This window comes from Rhinopithecus bieti, unplaced genomic scaffold (genome assembly GCF_001698545.2).
Source record: "Rhinopithecus bieti isolate Rb0 unplaced genomic scaffold, ASM169854v2 scaffold_46235, whole genome shotgun sequence".
In the NCBI taxonomy this organism is placed as follows: Eukaryota; Metazoa; Chordata; class Mammalia; order Primates; family Cercopithecidae; genus Rhinopithecus; species Rhinopithecus bieti.
Genome location: NW_016819762.1, coordinates 1,117,128 through 1,136,354, shown reverse-complemented (window position 1 = coordinate 1,136,354; position 19,227 = coordinate 1,117,128). Strand labels below are relative to the sequence as shown.

Below are 19,227 nucleotides of genomic sequence, written 5' to 3'. Positions count from 1 at the left end.
CTTGGCCAACAAGTCTTCCCTTGGTTGTTTCTCACATGGGCCTCTCATATCTCACAACATGGCAGCTTGCTTTCTCAGAACCAGCAAGTGAGAAGGTGAGAGGGAGTGCTAGCACAATGGAAGTCAGTTTTTTGTGACCTAATCAAGGACGTGACAGCTTATCACTTTGGTCATACTCTGTTTTTTAACAGACTTTTATACTGAAAAACAATAGGCCTAGGTTCATACCTCTCTTACCTTATACTAGGATAAATTCAAAATGCATCAAAGATTTAAGTGTTAAAAAAAAAGGCCGGGCGTGGGCTGGGTGTGGTGGCTCACGCCTGTAATTCCAGCACTTTGGGAGGCCGAGGTGGGTCGATCACTTCAGGTCAGGAGTTCAAGGCCAGCCTGGCCAACATAGTGAAACCCCATCTCTAAAAAAGTAGAAAAATTAGCCGGGCATGGTGGCGCGCACCTGTAATCCCAGCTACTTGGGAGGCCGAGGCAGGAGAATCACTTGAACCCGGGAGGCGGAAGTTGCAGTGAACTGAGATTGCGCCACTGTGCTCTAGCCTGGGCGACAGAGTGAGCCTCCATCTCAAAAAAAGGCTGTGGCTGTGGCTGAGAGCAGTGGCTCATGCCTGTAATATCAGCACATTGGGAGGTAACATGGGAGGATCACATGAGTCCAGGAGGGCAACATAGTGAGAACCTGTCTCTACTGAAAACAGACAAACTTAGCTGGGTTATTCTGTTTGTTAAAAGGAGTTGTCAGGTCCACCTCATGCTCCAGAAAAGCATGAATACCAGGAGGCGAGGATCACTGGGGGCCATCTTAGAAGGCTGCTTACCACAACTGCCAACCCGGTGTTTTTATTTGAGGTGCTAGAAGTAGAGGTGCAGTCATACAGAAGGCTGCTCATCTGTTTGAACAAGCCCCCAGCCCATAGCTATTCTGGATTATTTTTCCAGAAGCTCAGTGACCAGGATACATAGTGAGAAGTAAAAAATATAAAATATTGTCATAGGAAGGGATTTGGCTGAAAGAATCAGAAATGTGAAAGCCCTAAGGAAGAGAAAGGATGTCAAGAAACGTGAAAAAGGGAGGAATGAGGGAATTGTCAGCAAGGACCATTCTCTACATGCAGGTGTAGAGAAAACGAGGAGGTGATTGAGAGGAGTCAACAGCCTCGTGGTAATAATAAAAATCTTCATCTCAGACGGGCACAGTGGCTCATATGTGTAATCCCAGTGCTTTGGAAGGCTGAGACAGGAGGATCATCTGAGGCCAGGAGTTGGAGAACAACCTGGGCAACATAGTGAGATGACCCTATCTCTACAAAAATAAAATAAAAAAATTAGCTGGCTGTAGTGGTGTGCACCTGTAGTTGCAGCTACTTGGGAGCTGGGGCTCGAGGATTGCTTGAACTGAGGAGCTGGAGATTGCAGTGAGCTAAGAACATGCCACTACACTCCAGCCTGAGAGGCAGAGCAAGACCCTGTCCCCTGTCTCTTTAAAGAATAAAAAAATTGGCTGGGCTTAGTGGCTCACGCCTGTAATGCCAGTACTTTGGGAGGCTGAGGCAGGTGGATAACAAGGTCAGGAGTTCGAGACCAGCCTGGCCAATATGGTGAAACCCCATCTCTACTAAAAATACAAAAACTAGCTGGGCGAGGTGGTGGGTACCTGTAGTCCCAGCTACTCAGGAGGCTGAGGCAGGAGAATTGCTTGAACCCGGGAGACGGAGGTTGCAGTGACCCGAGATCGCACCACTGCACTCCAGCCTGGGTGACAGAGCGAGACTCTGTCTCAAAAAAAATTAAAAAAAAAAAAAGAATTAAAAAATCCCTCCCAAACCCAAACTTCATCTCATTTGACTCTTTTTGAAACTCTCAGGTTTCTAAGGAAGCCCTTTGTTTCTCTAACACCTTTCTTACCTCCTTAGAAGAATCCTCTCTCCCTCTTCCCCACCTCTCTTCTGGCCTCACAGAGGCCTCGATGACCTGAGCTCACTCCCTCTTTCCTGTTCCCATTACCTGAGCCCTCCAGCCTCTGCCCCGAGATTTAGGGCTTCTCCTCTCACCTTCCAACAAGAAAAATTGTGTGGAGGAAATTAGACTCCAATGTTTCAGAGGAAAAAAGGTACAAATTTTATCCTGAAGAGGCCGTCAGTGTTTGATACATTCTATCGAAAAGGGTCAGGAGTGTACTCATAGGAAACAAATTAATCAATAAACTTTTACCCAGAGCAAAGTGACAGTGCACACACATTCATACTCTCTCTGATGGCTTTTATCCGAAGTATTCAAGACCACCCAAATGATAATAAAATAGAGACAAGCATGTCTGGCTCCAAACAACACCCTTAAACTGGATGATGCAATCATTCAGGGAAACGCTCCCCCAGAGTGAGTGGAGGTTACCAATTCCTAGTTACCTATGAATACTTCAAGTCCTGTTCTTCAAAAGTCAAGGGTTAAAACAGACAAAATGGCATAGCTAATATATCCTAAAACACAAAATGGACAAGTATAAAACCCTTACCAATAAATAATATTGATAAAGTTTCTCATTTGGAGTGTTCTCTCCCACCAGGTTGGTAGTGGGAATATACTTTAAAAATTAATCCACTGAAAGGAGGAGGAGTGTGATTGACTCATTGAGGAGGCAGATTTCTAGAATTAGCTTTCCTTTGTCTGTACCTCATCCAAAATTGGAGCCCTTCAGTTATAGTTTCCACCTTAATAAGAATACTAAGATTTCAAAAATTGGTACATGTCAACTACAATCTTAACCTCCCCTCAGGTTAAAAAATGTAGCTATCTGGTTTTCTGAGACATTATTTTTTTGTCTGGAGGAAGAAATTGTTAAGAGTCTATGTGCACAGAGCTGGGGTTGGGAGTGGGGTGAACTGTAGGTAAAATCAAGGGATCTTACTGGGGTAATGGAAATGTCTTAACACTGTGCTGATGGTTGCACAGCTTGGTAAATTTATTTAAAAAAATCAAAGAATTGTACATTCAAAGTGAGCAATTTTATGTTATATAAATGATGTCATTATAAAGTTATTTTAAAAAGAGACAGCGTGCAGATCTCTTAAAACCACGTCATGCACCTTTTAGTAAGGTATTACTCTTATTTCCTTCTAAATTCTTTCTTGTACTTTAACCCTTTTGGTATCAGATCTTTTTTTAAATCTTATAGCCTCTAAAAAAGCTGGTCCCTTCTTTCAGTTTCCCTATGTGTTTCATTATTTTGGTTATTTTATACTTAAAAAAATACTTAGGAGCTATAACTAGAAGGCAAAATAAATAAAACTCAGGTTAGTTTATTCTTCAGAATAAATTGTAAGGCACATTTATATACTCTGCAGCTACATGTAACAAGGTGAGAAACGTGCTTTCCTTCCTCCGTTCTTCTCTGTCCTTTCACATGCCTACATGTATTTGCTTCCCGGTAAGTTTGTGGGACCCAGGTCTTCTGAGTCTAGATCTGTTCATGCTCGTGGACCATATCGGTAGAAATCAGGGGCCTTCCCTGCTGCATCCAGTCATCAGACAAGCCAGTTTTTCCAGCATCTCTTTACCTTTTTACCCTATGAACTTAAGTATTTGGAATGGTTGACCCTTGTGTATATTATAGGTATCAGACTTAAGAGATTAAAAACTCTGCTTAATTTTTTATTTTCCGTATAGCTGAAATCTAATCCAAGTGAAAATGAAGAAAAGGAAGCGCAGTCTCAACTTATAAAATCTGATGAAATGCAGCGTTTGCGTTCACAAGCACTTGATGCTTTTGAAAGTGGAGATTATGCTGCTGCTATAGCCTTCCTTGATAAGATTTTAGAGGTAAGTTTCTTAGATACTGCAGTTGACCAGCCTAACACTTATTGTAAGGCACATTTATATACTTTGACATGTCACATATCACAAAAACCTAGACAGGAGAAAATCAGGTTGGGTCCTTGGGCTTTTAGCTCTTAAGTATAAAATAATGTTTATATAAAACAAAATTTGGACTGAAGTTTTCAGTAAATGTACTGAATGTGCTGTGGCATGAGAGTTAAATATGTTTATATATTGCTTGCGTTGCTATTTTAGTTGATTTTGTATTTTTTTGGGAAGAAAACTAGCGGTTAGATAATGGGATAAAAGATGAAAGAGATGGTTGGAATAAAAGGAAAAATGATGTTCGGGAGGAAAGAGGAATGTTTAGAGAAAAATTTCTAGAAAATAAGGCAGATAAAGAGTTGATAGTATGTGCCTGTAGTCCTAGCTACTTGGGAACTGAGGTTGGAGGATCACTTGAGCCCAGGAATTCGTGGCTGCAGTGAGCTGTGATCGCTCCACTGTCCCCCAGCCTGGGCAACAGAATGGGACCCTGCCTCTAAAAATATTAATAATTGACTGAGTACGGTGGCTTATGCCTGTAATCCCAGCACTTTGGGAGGTCAAGGTGGGTGGATCACTTGAGGCCAGGAGTTTGAGACCAGCCTGGCCAACATGGCAAAACCCTGTGTCTTAAAAAGAAAAAAAGAAAAGAAAAATGGTGTGGTGGTGCATGCATGCTTGTGATCCCAGCTGAGGCGCTGAGAAGCGGAGGTTGCAGTGAGCCGAGATCATGCCAAAAAAAAAAAAAAAAAAAAAGAATAATAATAATGGTTGATAGAATCCAGAGAGTTCTAGCTAGGGAAACCTAAGTCTAGGTTTCCTTGCCTCTGAAGGATTTAATGACAACTGATTTCCGAAGGAAGTCTACTGAAATATTCAAATGGAAGCAGTTGTAATTCACATTTATTTAAGATTTTTACAGTATTTTGATATACAGTTTCATTTAATTTTGGCTCTAAACTTATGATATATGTAGAATGGACATTTTGTTGATAATTTTACGGAAGATATTGTGATATGGTCCAGTAGAATTCATGTTTTACTGGGTTATTTTGTTCATGCTTTTAAAGGAAATATAGTTTACATTTTACTTTCCCATAGACCATTTTGACTTAACTCATTGTTCATGATATTTATGTGTAATGTTGATTTTGATATTTTCATATATGTGAAAAGTCAATACGAGTTGAGAACAGCTCTAAGAAATATGCAAAGATACTTCCACCAGCCTTATTGATGAGCTCTTGGGTTTATGATTTGAAGAATACTATTGTGTTTACTAAACCCTTTGACCTTTTTGATAAAATAGGGATGGTGAAGCCTCAACCTCCTGCTTTCTCACGGTATTTTTTTCTTTTCTCTTCTCTTTCTTTCTTTCTTTCTTTCTTTCTTTCTTTCTTTCTTTCTTTCTTTCTTTCTTTCTTTCTTTTCTTGATATGAGGATTTACTTTTAAGGAGGTGACAGTTTACAGAAGATAATTTCTTAAAACATTTTTTTGTTTAGAGACTTGGTCTCTCTCTCTCTGTTACCTAGACTGGAGTGCAGTGGTACGATTATAGCTCACTGTAACCTCAACCTCCTGGGCTCAAGTGATCCTCCCACCTCAGCCTCCTGAGTAGCTGGGACCACCGGTGTGTTCCACTGCACCCAGTTAATAATTTTAAATTTTTTGTGGAGATGAGATCTTGCTATGCTGCCTAAGCTGGTCTGGAATTATAGGCATGAGCCACTGTGCCCAGCTAAGAATTTAATGTGGTTATTAGCAGAAAAAAGTAGTTTGCCAATTTAGAGCTTAGATTTTATTTTTTGACTACAAATTAGAATTGTTGATTAAGTATAAAAATCTGATAACAGAATATTCTCTTCAAATATGCTTCACTAGGAACAACCCTCCAATAGTAAATGCTATGTTTTCTTATTTTCAGTGTCTTAGAATTATAGAATCGAAGGAGGTAAGAAAAGGGCCTTGTTATTATATATATCCCTTCCCCCATTAGAATTCGTTTACAACAGTTTTGGAGAAACTATTTTGTCACATCAGTTTTGTCACATTTAAATTGTATCAGATTTTAAAATAATATTTGCAGTCTATAAGTCATCACATTAATTGAGAATGTTTTATGTTGATAAATACGTAGATAAAAAATACGTGGAATGCAACAGTGAATGTGCATACATTTTTCTTCCTTAAAGTCTAGTTCTTTTGTTCCTCAAGGTTTGTGTTTGGGATGCAGAACTACGGGAACTTCGAGCTGAATGTTTTATAAAAGAAGGAGAACCTAGGAAAGCTATAAGTGACTTAAAAGCTGCATCAAAGTTGAAGAATGATAATACTGAGGCGTTTTATAAAATAAGCACACTGTACTACCAGCTAGGAGACCACGAACTATCCCTCAGGTCAGTCCTAGTGACACACATGTCTGATCTTCTTTAATTGTTGGCAGTAAGATAACCTCATCTTGTTTTAACATTTTAATACTAAATTAATAAGATGATGGTGGTTAAGGCTGTTTTTATATTGTATATCCATTTATATATTTTGTGTTATTCTCATGTTACTTTAATTCCACATAGTTTGTTTTCATGAAGCTGCTTATTAAAATAAACAGGAAGGCTCTTATATTTCTAGAAACAAAATTGAGTGTTTACTATGTAATGGTAGTAAGTCATTTTAATTTGAATTAATAAATGTATGCATGGTACAATGCCATATATAAATGTGTATAGTAAATTATAAGTCTCAGTATGTTTTGTTTAGTTGTTGCAAACAAAAAATATTTTATTGTGATTTCTGTATTTAGCGTGGAAAACTACTCATTGATTGTTTTGACATGGAGTATTTTCCTTTTTTTAAATACATGAACAGTGAAGTTCGGGAATGTCTTAAACTTGACCAGGATCATAAAAGGTGTTTTGCACACTATAAACAAGTAAAGAAACTTAATAAGCTGATTGAGTCAGCTGAAGAGCTCATCAGAGACGGCAGGTGAGAATACGGGTTGTTCCAGCTGTCCAGCCATTCCTTATATGTTAGACTGTGGGCACAAATGAATTACAGAACTGCTTTTACTTCTCAGCCATTGAGAGTGGGGTATTCTAGACAGCCCTGGGCCTTAGCAAAACTACCAGAACTGGACATTTTTGGAATAGGGAAGAATATAAATAATAGTAACTGTGTAGTATTCTTACCAGCAGACTTACTTGTATTATACCAAATATTTATTATCTCCTATATCAGGCACTGAGCTATGTCCTGAGGGTGCAGAAATGAACCTGATGGTAGTTTGTGTTCTTAAGAAGTTTATAGCATTGCGTGGGAGACACATATATGAACAGATTATTAAAAGACAGTATGATACCAAAGTGATAGAATGTGCATAGGATAATTAGAGTACCAAAGAGGAGTATTTACTCCAAACCAGGATGGTGAAGGCAAGGAGTAAAAGAGAAGCTTTTTTTAGAGAAGACCATAGATATTTAAATCCTAATCCTAAAGAGTAAGTAAGAGTGGGCAGAAGTAAGATACTGTGTCTGTGTGAGTGTTATTTGTAGAGGGTTTGTAGGCTGGGCAGGAGGACTGAAAAGAGTACAGGGCACTGCAGACAAAACTGCCTAATAGAAAATAGGCTCTAATTCCTCTACTTTTAGTAGCTTTGTAAGTTACCATCATGAGAATGCTTTACTCAGTTTTCCCCCAACATCTTGCAAACTATAACGCCTTGAAAAACCATAGTACCTTGTCACAATGGGGATATTGATGTGGGTGCAGTCAAGATACAGAATAATTCCATCCCAACAAGGACCCCTGGTGTTGCCCTTATAGCCACACCTACTTCCCTGTTGTTCCTATGCCTTCCTTAGCTAATCTAGTCACTTCTAGAATTTTGTCATTTTAAGAATGTTACATAAATAGAATCATACAATGTATAAACTTTTGGGATTGGCTTTTTTTTTTTTTTCTTTTGAGACAATCTCACTATGTTGCCCACCTGTTCACAGGTGCAGTCATAGTACATTGCAGCTTGAACTCTTGGCCTCCAGTGATCCTTCTGCTTCAGCCTCCTGAGTAGCTGGGACTTCAGATGCATGCTACCACAGCTGGCAGCATGGGCTTTTTTCCCCCTCATTCGAATTCTCTGGAGATTTATCCATATTGTATCAATAATTCCTCGTTTACTGTTGAGTGGTTTCCACGGTGTGGATTTACTGCACTTTGTTTAACCATTTATCCATTGAAGGACCTGAGGTTGGGAGTTCGAGACCAGCCTGACTAACACAGAGAAACCCTGTCTCTACTAAAAATACAAAATTAGCTGGGCATGGTGGTGCATGCCTGTAATCCCAGCTACTGCAGAGACTGAGGTGGGAGAATCACTTGAACCCAGGAAGCGGAGGTTGCGGTGAGCCGAGATTGCACCATTGCGCTCCAGCCTGGACAACAAGAGCAAAACCCCATCTCAAAAAAAAAAAAAAAAAGTTTTCTGTTTGCAAGTCTACCCTTTTCAGGTCCTCTGGCTAGAGAGAGCAGACTTCTGCAGATTTTTGTTATTGTCGTTCTGTACCTGTTGGCCTATTGGCATTTCTGCATTGCTGGAATCTTCAGCTCCAAGTCTGGGGTATATGAAATGAAAAAAGGAACCCAGAGAACTTCTTAACATATTTTTCCTCAGGTCCTGAGTCACTAGCTAGTCTGTCTTCTCTCCTCCTTTGAAAGTTTTCTATTTTAGAAAATATACATTTAATTTCTAGGGTTTTTAGTTGTGCTTAGCTGGAGGAATTGGGAAAAATACATCTATTCCACTTTCCCAGAAGCTGGCTTTTTTGCTTTTTTCTTTTACTTTAAGTTCCAGGATGTATGTACAGAACGTGGAGGTTTGTTACATAGGTAAATGTGTGCCAAGGTGGTTTGCTGCACCTATCAACCCATTACCTAGGTATTAAGCCCCGCATTCATTAGCTATTTGTCCTGATGCTCTCCCTCCCCTTGCTGCCTGCCCCGCACAGGCCCCCTGTGTGATATTCCCCTCCCTGTGTCCATGCGTTCTCATTGTTCACCTCCCACTTATGAGTGAGAATATGCAGTGTTTGGTTTTCTGTTCCTGTGTTAGTTTGTTGAGGATGATAGAGAAGCTGGCTTTTATTTTAAATGTTTTAGTTAAGCCTGTGTTTTAATACATCAGCATATTTACATATGAAGATTGTAGCACTTTGGGAATAATGTGCCACCATGGCATAGAAACATATTTTTTAGTTTACTATTGTTGAGGAAAATAACTGAGAATATATAACAGGATTAGTACTTTTTACTGGTTTAAAGAAAATGCGGAAATAGCTTTTATTCTTAGAAAGCTTATACAGTTGGGAATTTAATCAGGTACCTTCTGTATGAACTACATTGTACTTTGTTGTGAATACTGACATTAATTATATAAAATGGCATGTAATGGGTTCTGTTATTTTCATGGAAGTGTTTACTGACCAAGAAATAAAACTTGACCTCTGTATTGTTCAATGTGCTCAGTGTAAGTCAGACTTCAACAGGGTGTTTTACTCAGGTTCGGAATGCTGAGCTTGTTTCTGTAAGGAAATTCTTCTGTAAGGAAATTCTTCTGGTTTCTGTAAGGAAATTCTTCAGGTGTGCTTTGTTCTGTCCATCTGCATCTCCTATGGTCATATGTTTTTATTTCCTAACTCTTAATTATGGAGTGTACCTTCTATGGGCCTCTAGATTAATAAGGGAAAAACCAAGTCGGAAGCTGTGGCCTCATCCAATTGGATTGATTAAGCAACACATGGTGAAGAGGGGAGGAGCCTTTCTACAGCTCTGGAAATCGAATGTCATCGTTTCTTATCATGATTTGCTCATTTCTTAGATACACAGATGCTACCAGCAAATATGAATCTGTCATGAAAACAGAGCCAAGCATTGCTGAATATACAATTCGTTCAAAGGAGAGGATTTGCCATTGCTTTTCTAAGGTAACAGTTGACTTGTTCCCAGAAATGTGAAAACTCATCATGTGGAATACCAACCATAAATCCCTTTCTCACATTTCCTTTTAGGACGAGAAGCCTGTTGAAGCTATTAGGCTTTGTTCTGAAGTTTTACAGATGGAACCTGACAATGTGAATGCCCTGAAAGATCGAGCAGAGGCCTATTTGATAGAGGAAATGTATGATGAAGGTAAATCTTTAAGGAATTTGATTTGCAGTACCGAAGTGTTGATTATGAAATTATCACATTTTAAGCTTCCTTTTCCTTAAAACAAGTTTACCAGAGTACCTGGAAATGTTGACGATTTAGAAAAATGGCAGAGAACTTGAAAATTACTCTTCCATACTGGAACCTGAAAGGTATACCATGTGAGGAAAGAGTTCTGCCATTGAAACCAGTTCAGTACAATAGAAAAATAAATATTTTAGCTTTTTTTTGTAGAAAGTTAGGAAAAAAAAAAAAATAGAAAATTTAAATTGTAGTTCTCATGTCATCCAGAGGTTATCACTGTTCATTTTGCATTTATCTTTTCCAACTTTCGTCTATGCACATATATTACTCTATATTTTATGCACATATACATATTCTCTCTCTGTCTTTCTATATATACACACACACATATATATACACACATACTCGGTGTGTATGAAATATATATACAGAAAGCATACATATATGTCATATATCCCTAATATAAAATGATCCTCTGTGACCCCAAGCTGTTTAGTAAAATAGGACAGCTGCTGCCCTATTTTGTTCAAGCCGAATGAAGTAACAAGAGATTCCTGCTAGATGTTGTGAGGACCTTGGATAAAAGCAGTGTCCTGTGGCGTATACAATAATATAGAGTTTTTGAAAAATAGAATCCATATATACATGGATATATATATAGTTTTATACCTTTTTTCATGTGACACTAAGTTATGAACATTTAAATGAGACAGTTTTAAAAAAAAACAGCCTTATAAGCCCTTATTGCAAATATTTTGTTTCAAATTCAGGTAAAGCATTTTAAATCAAAAACAGTAATTTTCTCTTATAGTTAAATGAAGGGTTTGAATGGTAAAATTTGGTTTGTGATACTCTTTTAAGGCAAAACTGGTCAATCTCTTTTTCCCTGCTTTCCTCAATTAGAAAAGAATCTTGCTCCTAAGCAAGTTCCCGGGTTCCAGGCAATGGTAACAACCTGGACACTACTATTCGTGTGACATCTTGTGGGGGATTCAGACCTTGAGGTCTCTGAATGAGGCTTGAAATGAATGCAGTCAAAATGATGTTTTAATATTCATAAGCATGCTTCAATAAGGCATGTAGTCCACATAGAAAATCCCTTTAGCATACTCATTCTCTTTCCTTTTGAGCTACCTCAAAAGGAAGCTCAACTTTTACTTGGTGTCTACTTGGTGAGATGGTTTTACTCTAGGATTTTGCATTCCAGTTAGTTTTTGGAACTCTTTATCAAAGATACTTTTGTCATCTGTATGTAAACCCTTAGCTCTCACTGCGAAATTAGAGAAGCTACAGAAGAATATAAAGAGCTTAGCTGTTAAAAAAAAAAAAAGAAAGGCTAAATCTTGTAGAATGCTAAATATAATTTGAAAGATGCTTTTGGAACTTGAATGTTAAACTGACTTGCTTTTTGGGGAAACCTGATGGCTTAATTCTGGAAGAAAAAGATGCTTAGTGCTAATTTGATATAATTGATCTGGTTTCTTTTTTTTTTTTTGGAAATGGAGTCTTGGTCTCTTACCCAGGCTGGAGTGCAATGGTGCGATCTTGGCTCACTGCAACCTCCACCTCCTAATTGCAACCAGTTCTTCTGCCTTAGCCTCCCAAGTAGCTGGGATTACAGGTGTGCACCACCTCGCCTGGCTAATTTTTGTACTTTCAGTAGTGATGGGGTTTCACCATATTGGCCAGGCTGTTCCCGAACTCCTGACCTCAAGTGATCTGCCTGCCTTGGCCTCCCAAAGTGCTCGGATCAATTGGCCCTGCCCAGTTGATCTGTCTTTGAAGCCTGTTGTTTCCTTGAAAAACTTCTTTTGTATAGGAATTTGTTAAAGAGAGAGAGAGAATGGTTGCCAGCTCTCTAAATTTGCAAAAGAAAGAAAGGAAAAGAGCCTGTATAACTGAAACTGACAAGTATTACCTGACTTGTTTGGATTGGAATCAGGGGTTTAGTAAATGATGTCAATAAATAATAATCTTACTTAACTAGGCTAAGTAACAGTATGTCTGCAGTTTACTTGAGTTAGAAATATGCTTTTCATATTCTTCTTCCTGGTTTTACCTTTTTAAAATAAGCAATTAAAAATGATGGCAGGTACATAATAAAGAATGAATAGGTGTAGGTTAGTGAATAATGGAACATGGACATTTATTAATTTGGGGCTTAGAATTATCAGGAAACATATCGGGATATCACTCAATAGAAAGCAAGTAAAGTAAGACTGTTATTTGAGGATGCCTCTGAGATCTTGAAAAATCAAGGGAAATTCTTCAGATCTCTGCATGTCTCCGTTTTAATAGCTTTTGAGAGGAAGAAACTGACATTGAAGCAATACTAAAATATTGGCAAATTCCTTTGAATATAGGGGTAACACAGGTGTCCTTAGGAAATGATCAGTTATATTTTGCTAGAACTTTAGCGATGTGAGGGCAGAGACTTGTGGCTGTTATATTAACTGATGCATTCCTGGTACTTGTGCTGGCACTCATGTTTGCTGAATGAATGAAGGTAATTTATTTATTATACAATGAAGTCATAGTGGAGAGTAGGGAATTTAGAATTAGTCCTGTCTTTGAGTCTGGCTTTGTGCAGTTATTCTATTTTTTTTTTTTTTTTTTGAGATGGAGTCTCACTCTGTAGCCCAGGTTGGGGTGCAGTGGCGTGATCTCGGCTCACTGCAACTTCCGCTTTCCGGGTCCCAGTTCAAGCAATTCTCCTGCCTCAGCCTTCCGAGTAGCTGGGATTACAGGAACTGTGCCACCATGCTCAGCTAATTTTTGTATTTTTAGTAGAGACAGGATTTCACCATGTTGGCCAGCCTGGTCTTGAACTCCTGACCTCGTGATCCGCCTGCCTCGGCCTCCCAAAGTGCTGGTATTACAGGCGTGAGCCACCGCGCCTGGCCAGTTATTCTATTTTTTGTTTTTAGTTCTGGTAAAAGATACAATATAAAATTTACCATCTTAACCATTTTTACATATATAATTTAGTAGAGTTAAATATGCTCACATTGCTGTGAAAAGATCTTCAGAACTTTTTCATCTTTCTAATCTGATCTCTGTACCCATTAAACAGCCGCTCCTTTTTACCTCTCCCTTAACCCTTGGGAACTACCATTCTGCTTTCTGTCACTGTGCATTTGACTATTCTAGATCCTCATATAATTGGAATCATATACTATTTGTCTTATTGTGCCTGGCATGTTTCACTTAGCATAGTATCCTCCAGGTTCATCCATGTTGTGGCGTGTGACAGGATTTCTTTTTCTTTTAAGGCTGAATAGTATTCCATTGTATGGATATCCTACATTTTGTTTATTAATTCATCCACTGATGAACATTTGTGTTGTTTCTGCCTTCTGGCTATTGGAATGGTGTTGCTATGGATATGGGTGTGCAAATATCTCTTTGAGACCCTGGTTTCACTTCTTTTGGATCTCTACCTAGAAGTGGGATTGCAAAATCATATGCTAGTTCTTTTTTAATTTTTTGAGGAACCTCCATACTGGTTTCTGTCATGGTTACACCAGTTTACAATTTTACTAGCAGTGTATAACAATTCTGATTCTTTCACATCCTCATCAACACTTTTTTTTTTTTTTTTTGAGACAGAGTCTTGCTCTGTCGGCCAGGCTGGAGTGCAGTGGTGCAATATGAGCTCACTGCAATCTCCACCTCCTGGGTTCAGGTGATTCTCCTGCCTCAGCCTCCTGAGTAGCTGCGATTACAGGTGTGTGCCACCACACCTGGCTTTTATTTTATTTATTTTATTTTAGTGGAGACAGGGTTTTCACCATGTTGACTAAGCTGGTCTCGAACTCCTGACCTCAAGTGATCCACCCTCCTCAGCCTCCCAAAGTGGTGGGATTATAGGTGTGAGCTACCGTGCTCAGCTGGTCAACATTTTAGATTTTCTCTTTTTTTTTTGATGGTAGCCATCTTAATGGGCTTAAAGGTGGTACCTGGTTTTGGTTTTGATTTGTATTTCCCTAATGATTAGTGATGTTGAGCATCTTTTCATATGCTTGTTGGCCATTTGTATATTTTCTTTGGAGTATGCCATTTATTTTTGCTATATGGTTTCAATCAAGTCATTTAATTTGTTACTTTTTACTCTACTTGTCTGTAAAATAGGAATAAGAACAGTACGTATCTCCTAGAATTGTGGTGGCTATTAAACAAGATGATGCTCAGAAAATGTTCAGCCGCATCTAAACCAGTGGTTTCCACTGTACTCATTTTCAGCTTGTTTGGAACTTGCATTGACTTTTCTGTACACACAGTATTGTGTGGGATGCCTGGCTAGCTAGGACTAACCTGTGACTGCTGCCTGAACTCCCTTTGACACAGCTGTTATTGTAGTGTTACTAGTAATATCAATAATTCCGTGACTGCTGCATGAACTCCCTTTGACACAACAGTTATTATAGTGTTACTAGTAATATCAATAATTCTGTGAATAGGGCCAAGTAGAGCACGTTCTCTGGATGAAGGCTGGCCTGGGCAAAATTGTGAAAGAGGTAAAGTTTATCTTTTGATTCCCTAGGGTGTTGTCCTATTCGCAGATTCTTGTGCCCTCTTGCTTATCCTGGGACTCCACCCTGTCATACTACCTAGGCCCGCCCTATCCCGCAGAAGTATTCTGTGTTCAAAATTTATACCGGCTGGGCACGGTGGCTCACACCTGTAATCCCAGAATTTGGGAGGCTGAGGCAGGTGGATCACCTGAGATCAGGAGTTCGAGACCAGCCTGGTCAACATGGTGAAACCCTGTCTCTACTAAAATACAAAATTAGCCAGGCATGGTGGTCTGCACCTGTAATCCCAGCTACTCGGGAGGCTGAGGCAGGAGAATCACTTAAACCCGGGAGTTGGAAGTTGCAGTGAGCCGAGATCAGGCCATTCCATTCCAGCCTGGGCAACATGAGCAAAACTCAGTCTCAAAAAAAAAAAAAAAAAAGAAAAATACATATATATATATACACATGCACCACCTCTGTGCATCAGCAGTTTCAGACCCCAGCACAGCTGCGTTTTAGTAAGACTGGTCAAATTTAAGATATTTGTTAAAAATGCTGCTTGGTTTCTATTCCTTATGAGATAAACATTTTTAACCCAAAGGAGTCTGAATAGTGGAACTTCAGGCAAGTGCTTGTGCCATCGGGTCAGGCAGCCTACGAGGGAGGTACTGGGGCCACAGGCCTGCCTCCTGGGCATGAAGGAGACCATTCCCTCTAGCAGGTCGGATTTCTTTTGGCTGATGCTTTTTTTCAAGGTTGTTAACCAGGGGTTCCTGGCTTCTGTTTATGTGGAGGAGAAGGGGAAGAGATTGGTCTTTGTTGGAAGATGCTGATTGTATTTAAGATCATAACTAAATGTGACTTTATAAGTTGGAGGCTGCTTATATTATTGCCATTCTTTATACAACATTATAATAACCATGGACACATGTAATAAGAATCTAGAAAGCAGATGCTCCTGAAACTTCCACCTCTTGAAATAAGTTCATCTATTGTAGCTCAGCTAATTAGTTGGAAGCAGGTGGTTAGAATAAATGGCTAGTCCTTTGCAAAAACAGTTAGTGGGGTATGGCATGTAGGTTGATGAAGTCCTTTGGCTGTACATTTCCTGAACTGTAAAGTCATGCTTGCAGTTTTTATTCACACTCAGGCCTCTTAGCCACAGCTGCAGACTTCTCATTTCTTTTGAAAAGTGTGTGGTTACAAGGAACACTACATAGCTACCTGCTAGTTTGGGATTAGCACATTTGCTGACCATATCAGTTGGGTAAAACATTGTACTCCCTCTGGTGCCAACTCTGTGAACCCATGAGCGTAATATGTAGGTGAGGAAGTAGGAAACTATTACAATAGTCAAACAATATTATTCAGAAAAAGACATAAGATGGATTTCCAAATTATGAAAAGCTTAAAGTGTTGGAAGTAAAAAGTGCTAAGGAAAAAAAGATAAAAAAGGTCACTGCAGGTGCAGAGCTGGGACAGATGGTTAGAAAGCTGTGGAGGGGTCCTTTGCCCTCTCCCAACAGTGACAAGACACATTTGATTTAGTGCAGAGGGTAGGTTTGGATAGAGAAACCTATATGAAACCTATATGAAACAGTCATAGATATGTTATCATTTTGGCTTTTTGTTAATTGACAAGACTGTAATTTCCTATGACTAATGAGTGTGATCTCAAGTATGCTTCTTTAAGAAAGGAAAAAAAAAAACCCAAGATTTTTCATCATCTTAAATAGAAACAGACTAAGTATATGAACGAAGGCCTATATTTGTATCTGCCTACTCCAGTGCTTTGAATAGAGTTGATGATATTTCTTAACTGTTGATAAAGTACAGCATAAGATTTAAAATCTCATAATTCAACAGAACTGCAATTATTTTATTTGTGTTTTACTGTTAGCACTTTTATCTCTTTTCCCCTATAAAAATGTTAACAGTCCCTCATGTATAATAGATGCTAAAAATAAAGTCAACAAAACAGATGTATAGAGCATGTTAGTGTATCAGATTCAGTTAGTGTGCAGAACAAATTTTGGCCCCTGTGTATAGAATTAAACATAGTATCTCTCTTCATTGTTTAAATTGGCCTAAAATATAATGGCTAGACTTGCCCTCAGATTTGATGTTAGAATGTGATCTACTGTAGGAAGTAGTTACCTCAGTGGGAGAAGCTGACTTTAAATTGTTCAGCCCTCTTCACTGAGCTCACAGCTCTCATACACTTCTGGGCTCATAATGAGGCTGTATCCTAAGGTTCTTAGGTATAAGATCTTTCCCTTTGTTGTCTTAAGGATGAATATGCATAAAACATAGTGGTGGGAAACTTTTTATCTTCATTGTTTATATTATGACAGTCTCACAGCAGGTAAACACTCCACCCAACATTTTATTATGAGAAATTTCAAATAAAGAGAAAAGTTGAAAGAATTTCACAATGAACACCCATGTCCTCACCATACAGATACTGAAATTAACAGTTTACAATGCCTTATCACATGTATCTGTCTCTCTAGCCCTCCATTTATCCATCAGTTCATGTTTTTATTATGCATTTAAAAAAAGGTATTTGGTTTACTTTTCCCCCAAATACTTCAACTTGTGTATCATTAACTTGAATTTGTTTACCGTCCTCCATTTTTTTCTTTCTTTAGCGATAATTTTAGATACAGTAAAATGCACAAGTCTTAGGGATACCATTCCTAAGGTCTGATACCCATGTGACATGTTAAAGCAAGAAATCATTCATGATACTTGTTAAAGACAGTTAAGTCAGACTTTATTCAAGGGGGACTATGGTGCAGGTAGAGGGGTCACTGCAATGGGGTCTTGCACTGGGGAGACAGATTGGGTTTGACTGTGACTCCAGCAAGGACAAATGGGGATTTATAGCCAAGGAGCAGAGTTGGGGGTCAGTGGGTGGGATTCTTGCTAGTTAAGGTCAACAGACTATGTGTTGAAGGCAGGCCAGGGTCATATGGAGAGTGGAGGGTGAGAAGTATGACAGATACTGGTGGGGAGGGGTTTCCCTACACTGATTTAGCAGGATTCTTGCTCAAGCTGGATTCCACAGGAACAGAGAGGGAAGTCTAGGGTCTGGATCTGGTCAGAAAGAGGACTCAGAGGAGCTGACCAAATTTCTGGTCAGAGGAGACAATCTTTGTTTAACCCAACTCCTGTCAAGATATAGGACATTATATTACCCTCTTGTCTCTTACCAATCAGTCCCCATCCCATCCCCCACAGGCAACTCTGTTCTGATTTTCTCCATCATGGATTAGCTTGGCCAATTCCAGATCTTCATATAAATACAGCCATGTATAGTATATCCTCTTTTGTATAAAGCTTCATTCCTTCAGCATATTTTTGAGATTTATTTATGTTATTACATGCTTTGGTAGTTTATTCTTTTTTATTGATCAAGAGCAGAAGTTGGCAAATTTTCCTATAAAGAGCCAAATAGTAGAGACCCTGCGCACCATGTGGTGTCTGTTGCAACTACTCAGCTCTGCCATTGCAGTGCAAATGTGACCATAGATAATATGCAAATGTGACTATAGATAATATGCAAATGAATAGGCATGGTTGTGTTCCAGTAAAACTTCATTTTGAAAAACACGTGGTGGGCTGGTAGCACTGTTACCACTTTTCCACTATAAAAAAGCAAAAAAGTATTCAGTATTTCACCAATAATCCTATCCTTGATGAAGGATATTTCATTTCATGCATATATCACACTTTACCTACTGTCATATTACCAGACACTTCAGCTCCCTTTTTTAGTTATTAAAAAAAAGCTGCTACGAACGTTATTCTAATGGGCTTTTTTTAGACGTATGTTTTTGTTTATCTGCAAGCGGAGTTGCTGTCATAGTGTAAGGTGCGTGCTCAGTTTTAAAAGAAACTGCCAGACTCTTTCTAAGGTAATGTATAACTTATACTCCTACAATAAAGTACAAGAGTTCCAGTTGCTCCACATCCTTGCAAAGATTTTGTGTTGTCACTCTTTTTAGTTTTGTCCATTTCGGTGTGTGTATCGATTGTGGTTTTAATGTGTGTTTCCTTGTTGACTAGGGTTGTTGAATAATTTCATGTGTTGTTTCTGTGTTTCAATATCTTACTTTGTGAAGTAAGCATTCTCTACATGCTTACCCATTTAAAAATATTTGCTGTTTTGTTTTGTTACAGAGTTGAACTTATTTATATATTTATGTTTTCCCCTTTATTCCATTAATGTGGTAAATTAAACTGACATTTCTAAAGTTAAGTCAACCTTTAATTATTGGGACAAACTCTTCTTGGACAGGGATTTAGATATTGCTGGATTTGATTTGCTAACATTTTAAGAAGTATGCATCTGTGTTCATGAGGGATAATTGTTCTGTAACTTTTTTTGGTAATGTCTTTGTCAGAGTTTAGTGTTAAGGGTGTACTGGACTCAACCAGTTCAAAATTGTTCCTTCCTCCTCTATTTTCTGAAAGTCATATGATTGGTATCATCTTTTCTTTAAAGTTTGAGAGAATTCACCAGTAAAACCATCTTGGTCTTGGAAGTCGTTTTGATTTTTTTTTTTTTGGGTAGGATGGTTTTGATGACAAATTTAGCTTTTTTA

The 19,227-nt window shown here is 38.6% G+C and overlaps 1 protein-coding gene across 2 annotated transcripts in view; it reads left to right on the top strand.

The window, feature by feature from the left end:
- Positions 1-19,227, top strand: part of DNAJC3 (DnaJ heat shock protein family (Hsp40) member C3) — a 108,492-nt gene that overhangs the window by 69,391 nt on the left and 19,874 nt on the right. The window contains exons 5-10 of one of the 2 annotated variants that reach the window (XM_017859210.1): positions 3,679-3,831; positions 5,800-5,826; positions 6,090-6,271; positions 6,741-6,860; positions 9,748-9,853; positions 9,938-10,058. In XM_017859210.1, the coding sequence (XP_017714699.1) occupies positions 3,679-3,831; positions 5,800-5,826; positions 6,090-6,271; positions 6,741-6,860; positions 9,748-9,853; positions 9,938-10,058 (709 nt within the window). The remainder of the gene's footprint in view (positions 1-3,678; positions 3,832-5,799; positions 5,827-6,089; positions 6,272-6,740; positions 6,861-9,747; positions 9,854-9,937; positions 10,059-19,227) is intronic. The other variant, XM_017859211.1, reaches the window with a different exon arrangement.